A 6330-nucleotide genomic window follows, 5' to 3' on the forward strand; every position below is an offset into this window, starting at 1 on the left:
CCCCGGCTCCCCCCCGCCACAGATGCTCTGTTCTGCCTGCTCAGTTTTCAGTAGAAGCGGGAACCCCAGGCCTTCATATTCAACATTTGAACGCTTCATAATCCACGTTTTTTCCTACTGACTTCAGTTTGGGGGCAGCTGGTGGCTTTGCAGAGAGAGCAAAAGTTTGGCCCTGACCACACCCATGGTGGCAGCCATGATGTACAGGGGCCAGAGCTGCTGTACCCCCCCACGCACCCCTCCCTGAGCCTTGGCTGTCCCCTCCCCCAGTGCCTCACCATTTGATGTCGTCGTTGTGGCCCAGGTAGTGGCGCTGCCTCTGCTCCTCCACGCTGTACAGCACGGCCACAGAGGCCACGAAGTACACGATCTCCCCCGTGGGTAGCAGGTAAAGGTTGGCCCGGCAGTCTCGCCCGCGGTAGCCGTAACTGGAGACGCCCGGGGGCTGGTTAAGGAGCCTGTTTTGCAGAGCACGTACCGCTGGCTACCAGACTCACAAGGACATCGGAACGAGGTTTGCTGCTCCCTCTTACTCTGGAGTGGGCTGACTGATGGCCCCCCGTATGTCTTAACCCCCAGAACCTGTCAAGGTGACCTTTCATGGCAAATGGGTCTTGGCGATGTAATCACGGGTCTCAGGATGAGATCATCCTGGATGATCTGGGCGGGCCTAAATCCAGGCAAGAGTCTTTGTAGGACAGAACAGAGACAGACATGGGGCGTATGAAGCAGCAGGACCCTGCTGCGAGAGGGTGGGACCACGCTGGGGGCCGAGGAGGCTGGAGTAGCCCAGGCAGGGCCCAGTGGCTGCCCCTGTGGTCCCAGAGGTGGAGGATCATAGCGCTGAGACCCATCAGAAATCTCTCTCCCCTTCTACCTTCCCTAAGGGAGACAGAGACAGGCAGCTCCAACAGCATCTTCATAACCACATCCTGCCCTGGTTTCTGCTGGCCCCTGCATTGGGGCATGTGTGAAGCTGGAACCGTCCCATGTGGGTGAGCCCGCATCACTGCTCTGCTGCCAGCTCTGCTGTCTCTGAAAAGGAGGGAGGGAGGGAGGGGAGAAGATACAGAACAGGGGGCAGAGTCTCAAGGCCACGGGGAGACAGTCGAAGCTTGCGGTGATGTGGCCCCAAACCAAGGAACACAGGGACATTGGCAGCCACCAGAAGCTAGGGCACAGGCAAGGAGCAGTTGTCACCAAAGCTTTTGGAGGGAAGCGTGGCTGTGTCCACACCTTGATTTGGAATTTCTGGAACTCACAGTATAAAGGGTTTGTTTGGTTTTGATTTTTGGTTTTTGTTATGGTGTGTATGTGTTCAGTGAAGAGAGACAGGGAAGGTGAGAAAGCAAGACCCAGGGGGATGGCCGGCCACAATCCCTTCTCCATTCTCCTCTCCTGAGAATGGGCATGCATGCACATGTGCCCAGCACGGTTTTCAAGCCACTGGGTCTGAGACTTGAGCCACTCAGTCAGCCATGTGGGATCCAGCACCTTAACACCACAGGCCGGTCCAGTTTTCTGTGGTTTTAAGCCACCAAGTTTGTGGTACTTGTTACTGTAAGCACAGAAAACTAATATACCTATCTCCTTAGAGAGGCCATAGGGATCCTGTTAAAACCTATTTATTGGGGCGCCGGCAGGTGGCATGGTGGTTAAGGGTGCTGGACTCCCACATGCCCAACCATGGTTTTGAGTCCTGGACCTGGCAGCTTGCTTTCTCACTTTTCCTCCCTCTCTCTCTCTCTTGCTCTCGCTCTCACTCTATCCCTCTTTGGACAAATTAAAATAAATAAGTTAAAAAAGATAATTATTTTTTTAAAAAATTTATTGGGTCCAGCAGATGGTGTGGTGGTTACATCGCTGGACTCCCATGTAGTTGACTGCAGTTCGAGTCCTGGATCTGGTGGCTTAAAACTTATGCCGGGCTGGGACCAGCAGTTAGTGTAATGGCTATGTCGCTGGACTCCCACGTAGTTGACTGTGGTTTGTGTCCTGGACCCGGTGGCTTAAACTCACACCCGGAGAAAACTCGGGTACAACACCACCAAAAGCTTTCTCTAGAGACTTGCGTATTGGCTGAGAGCAGAGCTTTTAAGATCCACACACTTTGGGACCAGCAGTTAGCGTAATGGCTATGTCGTTGGACTCCCACGTAGTCGACCGCGGTTCGCGTCCGGACCCAGTGGCTTAAACTTATGCTGGGCGCGTGTGCGTGCATGCCCAAGATCCTGAGAGGAGAATGGAGGAGAAGGGGTTGTGACGTGGCCATCCCCTCTGGGCGGTGATTTCTTGCTTTCTGTCTCTGTCTGTCTGTCTCTCTCTCCAGCAAGCACAAATAGCGTATAGCGAATATCTAAGAAAAACAAAACAAAAATGACAACAAACGGAAAAACCTTGTGTTGGTGAGTCAGCTCTCATCCCTTCCATGGCGCCTCCCTCGCTCAGACCAAAAGTCAGAGTTCTTCCTAAAGCCAGGCCTGGCTTGATCTGGGCCGTTTCCTCTCCCGACACCTGCTCTGCCTGTCACACCGGCCTCCTCCGTTCTCGCCCCCAAACACCCTCCATGGCTCCTCAGGTCCCTGCTCGGCTGCCGGCTCCCTGCTGACTCCTCCCGAGCGCTTACCATCGCATTTTCCAGTTGGACTCACGGCTGCTCTCCCTGACTAGAGGGGCCACTCCAGGAGCCAGGGCCTTCATCAGTTTGGCTCACTGCTGTGCAAGCTTGCCACGCAGCAGACGCCATGGATTCATCTGGTGAAGGAATGGCTGTCCCTCCCGTCTAGAACTTTCTGCGGCTCCCCAGTACTCCTACAGAAAGTGCCCCCCGCATTGGCCCGATTGCCCCGGCCCCCAGCCTTAGCAGGACTACTGCTGACCCTTGCTTGCTTGATCGTGGCGTTTCTCAAAATGCCAAGATCTGTGGTCACCCAGGCCCTGGCATTAACTTTGCCTCTGCCTAACACACTCCTCTCGCTGCCCCTCTCAGCTGTCACCACCTCAGAGCAGCTCTGGGGCTCATTTCCTCCACTCGACTCATCCCCTTTGTAATGATCTGTCTGTTAATAGCTCATATTCCCCACTGAAACTCAGCCCAAACTGGGCTATTTTGTTCATTTCTGAATCTCCTCCTCCAGGAAGCCCTCCCTGACCCCAGACTGGGGCAGCCACCACCCTTTGGGTTCCCCCATGCTGACCTTGGACACTCTGGGTTGTCACCATCACGGAATCTATTTCCTCACTGGAGGAGGGCAGACAGATGCTGCCATGGACAGTGCTGGGTCCACAGTCCCCTGCCTTGGGAGTTTGGGCCATATTTTTTTAAATAAAGTATTATCTGGGATCAGCAGATGGCGTAATGCCTATGCCGTTGGATTCCCATGTAGTCTACCACGGTTCAAGTCCTGGACCCGGTGGCTTAAACTCACGCCAGGCACATGTGTGTGTGTGCCTAAGATCCCCAGAGGAGAATGGAGGAGAAAGGATTACAGCGTGGCCAGCTCCCTGGGGGGTGATTTCTCGCTCTCTGTCTCTCTCTGTCTTTCTGGCAAGTACATACATCCTATAGCAAAAACTTCTCCCCCCAAAAAAAGAATTATTTTATTTAACTTTATTTTAATTTGACCAGAGAGAGAGAGAAAGTGAGAAAGCAAGCCGCCAGGTTCGGGACTTGAACCGTGGTTGGCCATATGGCAGTCCAGTGCCCTCAACCACCATGCCACCTGCCGGCCCAGTTTGGAGACTATTTGAACGAATGTCGGTAATGTGCACATCCTGACCCCATACAAACTGCTCTGCCCTTTAGGCCCTGAGACGGGACGGCCCGAAAGCCTCGCTAATTTTTGCAGGCTCAGTCAGTTCTCATCAGATGCTCATCAAGGCCTGCCTGGCGGGACAGTTGGGACAGAGTCCCCTGAGTATTCCCAGCTGCCTCAAGAAGGCACCGGGCTCCTAGAAAGCCATGCCTTTTCACCGACCTCCCTGACTCCTCCAGAGGAAAAACCAAGGCCCAGAGAGAAGCAGGCAGGGGCTGGGTTCATAGGGCTTCTTAGAAAAACCTTGGGGCCCAGAGCCAAAGTCTGCTTTTACTCCCTAGGACATAACTGGGCTCTGTGGCTTGTTTCCTCGCTAGGTAAGTACAGGTAATAATTCCCACCCTGTGGACCTCAGAGAGCGCTCGGAGGCCACTGGCTGCAAAAAGACATTGTTAGTGCCACAAAAGAGGATTGGAACCCGCAGGTGGTGTGGTGGTGAAGGCGCTGGACTCCCACATAGCCGATCATGGCTGGACCTGGCAGCTTGAAGATCATGTTGGGCACACGTGTGTGCCCAAAGTCCCAGGAGAAGAATGAAGAAGGGATTGCGGTGTGGCCATACCCCCTGGAAGAGGTTGATTTCTCACTGTCTCTCACTCTCTGGGGGCACACATGCCCTATGGCAAAAACCTTAAAAAAAGAGAGAAAGATCATAGAGCCTAGAACAGTGCCTGTCATACAGCGGGCGCTTAGGAAAGATTCGCCATTGCAGTCCCTGTGTACCGGCACACGCTCTGTGCTCAGCGCCTTGACACATCAAGTCCTACTCCTGTGACTCTGAGATCAGGAAACCAGTTTTTCAGAGCAGGTAACTGAGGCAGAGACAGGCCAGAGCCTGAGCTGAGGTTGAATGCATTTCTGCCAGGCTGCAAGGCCTGGGCTCCTAACCATTCCCATCTTCTTGTTTCTCAAATACACCAAGCTCCCTCGGGCCCAGAGCCCTTGAACCTGGGGTGCTCTGGCAGGGAATGCTCTAGTTCCTTCTAGGATGGCTCCCAACTGTCCAGTGCTCAGCTGAAACAGCCCCTGCTCAGAGAAACCCAGTTTCTCCCCTCATGTGACCTCCGGTTCCGGTTCCCAGCATTTATTGCTAGCTGCAATGATGTTGATTTACCGCGTCTCCCCGCCCCTTTAAGAGGGAGCTGAACAAACACGGTCATGGGTGGGGGAGAACTGACATCAGAAGGTGCTCAGCAAACATCTGCAGCATCCGTGCATCCTAAGAGGGCACGACGGCCCAGTTGCATCTCAGGACCCCTCAGCTTCAAGGCCTGAGAAGTCCCACTTTCAGAACAACGTCCCTCCCTGCTGAAGCCTCAAGCCAGACGCGCTTTTGTCTCCTGGGGGTGGGCTGGAGCTCAGAGGGAAGGATTAAAGCAAAAGGATACACCCAATCCAGCTTGAGCCGGCAGGCGGGCAGCTCCGAGCGGGTGTCCAGGCTGTAGGTGGCGGCCAGGGCATCCGGGATCAGCATGGGCACTGGGCGGCCTCTCAGGAACATTTTCACGGATCCTTCCTCTGCCAAGACACCCCAGACGTCAGGGGCTGAAACCGCCCTATTCCCTCTGTGCTTCAAGCCCCCACCTTTTCTTTTCTTTTTTTTTTTTTTTGGAGAGGTTTTTGCTAAAGGGCTTGTGGAAAGACAGAGACAGAAAGGGAGAAATAACCCCCCAGGGGGGATGGCCATGCTGCAATCCCTTCTCCTCTATTCTCCCACGCATACGTGCCCAGTGTGATTCTAAGCCATCGGGTCTGGGACTCGAACCACGGTTAACTGCATGGGAGTCCAGAGACATAGCCATTATGCCAACTGCTGGTCCCTTGCCTTTTCTTTTTCTTAAGAGGTGGAAAAAGGCCCTGGGGCCAGGTCTCCTGAGCTCCAGCTCTGTCAGGTCACCCCAGCAAGCCTCCAACCAAGCCCCTCCCCGTTTACCGACTCACCCATGCTGAAGATAACTTCTTTGGTTTTGCTGTCAGGAAAAGACAGAGGGGGAAGTGACTTAGCAGGCAGGTCAAATAAGGGGAGAAACCACTCCCCCACCCCGCCGCTCCTCGGAGGTCTCAGACGGATAATGGGGACCGTGTTAGGAGCGGAGCGCTGCCTCTCTGCAGGCCGTGTGCTTTGCTCGGTTGATCTTGCAGAGCCTAAGACACAGGCCCAGAGAGGCAGTGATCGCCAAAGATCACACAGCACGAAGCGGCAGGGACGCGATCCTGGAAGAGGGAAGTCACCAGGGATCCCTCCCTCCTAATCCGCACACAGTTTCCCAGCTCCCCACCGCCATTCCTCAGCGCCCCAAACTTCAAGCAGCAGGGAAAGCGGTGAAGGTTTAAGGGAAGGGGCGTGTCTCCACATTCTCTCCGCGGGCGGAATGGGCTGAGGCTCCCAGAGGGTGGGGGAGACCTGGGATTCAGGCCCGGGAGCGCGGGGAGGAAGGGGTTTGAGAGAGGGTCTCACCCAGCTCCAAAGCTACTCATGGCGGCGGCTGGCGGAGCTTCTGGGCCGGGGGTGGAG

General features: G+C 54.9%; 1 protein-coding gene and 1 non-coding gene across 3 annotated transcripts in view; both read right to left on the reverse strand.

Moving 5' to 3' along the window:
• Positions 1-6330, reverse strand: part of EML2 (EMAP like 2) — a 37898-nt gene that overhangs the window by 19895 nt on the left and 11673 nt on the right. Inside the window, exons 1-4 of one of the 2 annotated variants that reach the window (XM_027766997.1) lie at positions 6274-6324; positions 5757-5785; positions 5204-5333; positions 279-428 (exon numbers count right to left, since the gene is read on the reverse strand). In XM_027766997.1, coding sequence (XP_027622798.1) covers positions 279-428; positions 5204-5333; positions 5757-5785; positions 6274-6293 — 329 coding nt within the window. In that variant the 5' untranslated portion in view covers positions 6294-6324. Of the gene's footprint in view, positions 1-278; positions 429-5203; positions 5334-5756; positions 5786-6273; positions 6325-6330 lie in introns of those variants that run through there. The other variant, XM_027766992.1, reaches the window with a different exon arrangement.
• MIR330 (microRNA mir-330) lies at positions 5919-5980 on the reverse strand. Its single transcript, NR_129460.1, has one exon. It is a non-coding gene; the product is annotated as a microRNA mir-330 (primary transcript).

This window comes from Tupaia chinensis, unplaced genomic scaffold, assembly GCF_000334495.1.
Source record: "Tupaia chinensis unplaced genomic scaffold, TupChi_1.0 Scaffold000067_1, whole genome shotgun sequence".
Taxonomy (NCBI): Eukaryota; Metazoa; Chordata; class Mammalia; order Scandentia; family Tupaiidae; genus Tupaia; species Tupaia belangeri.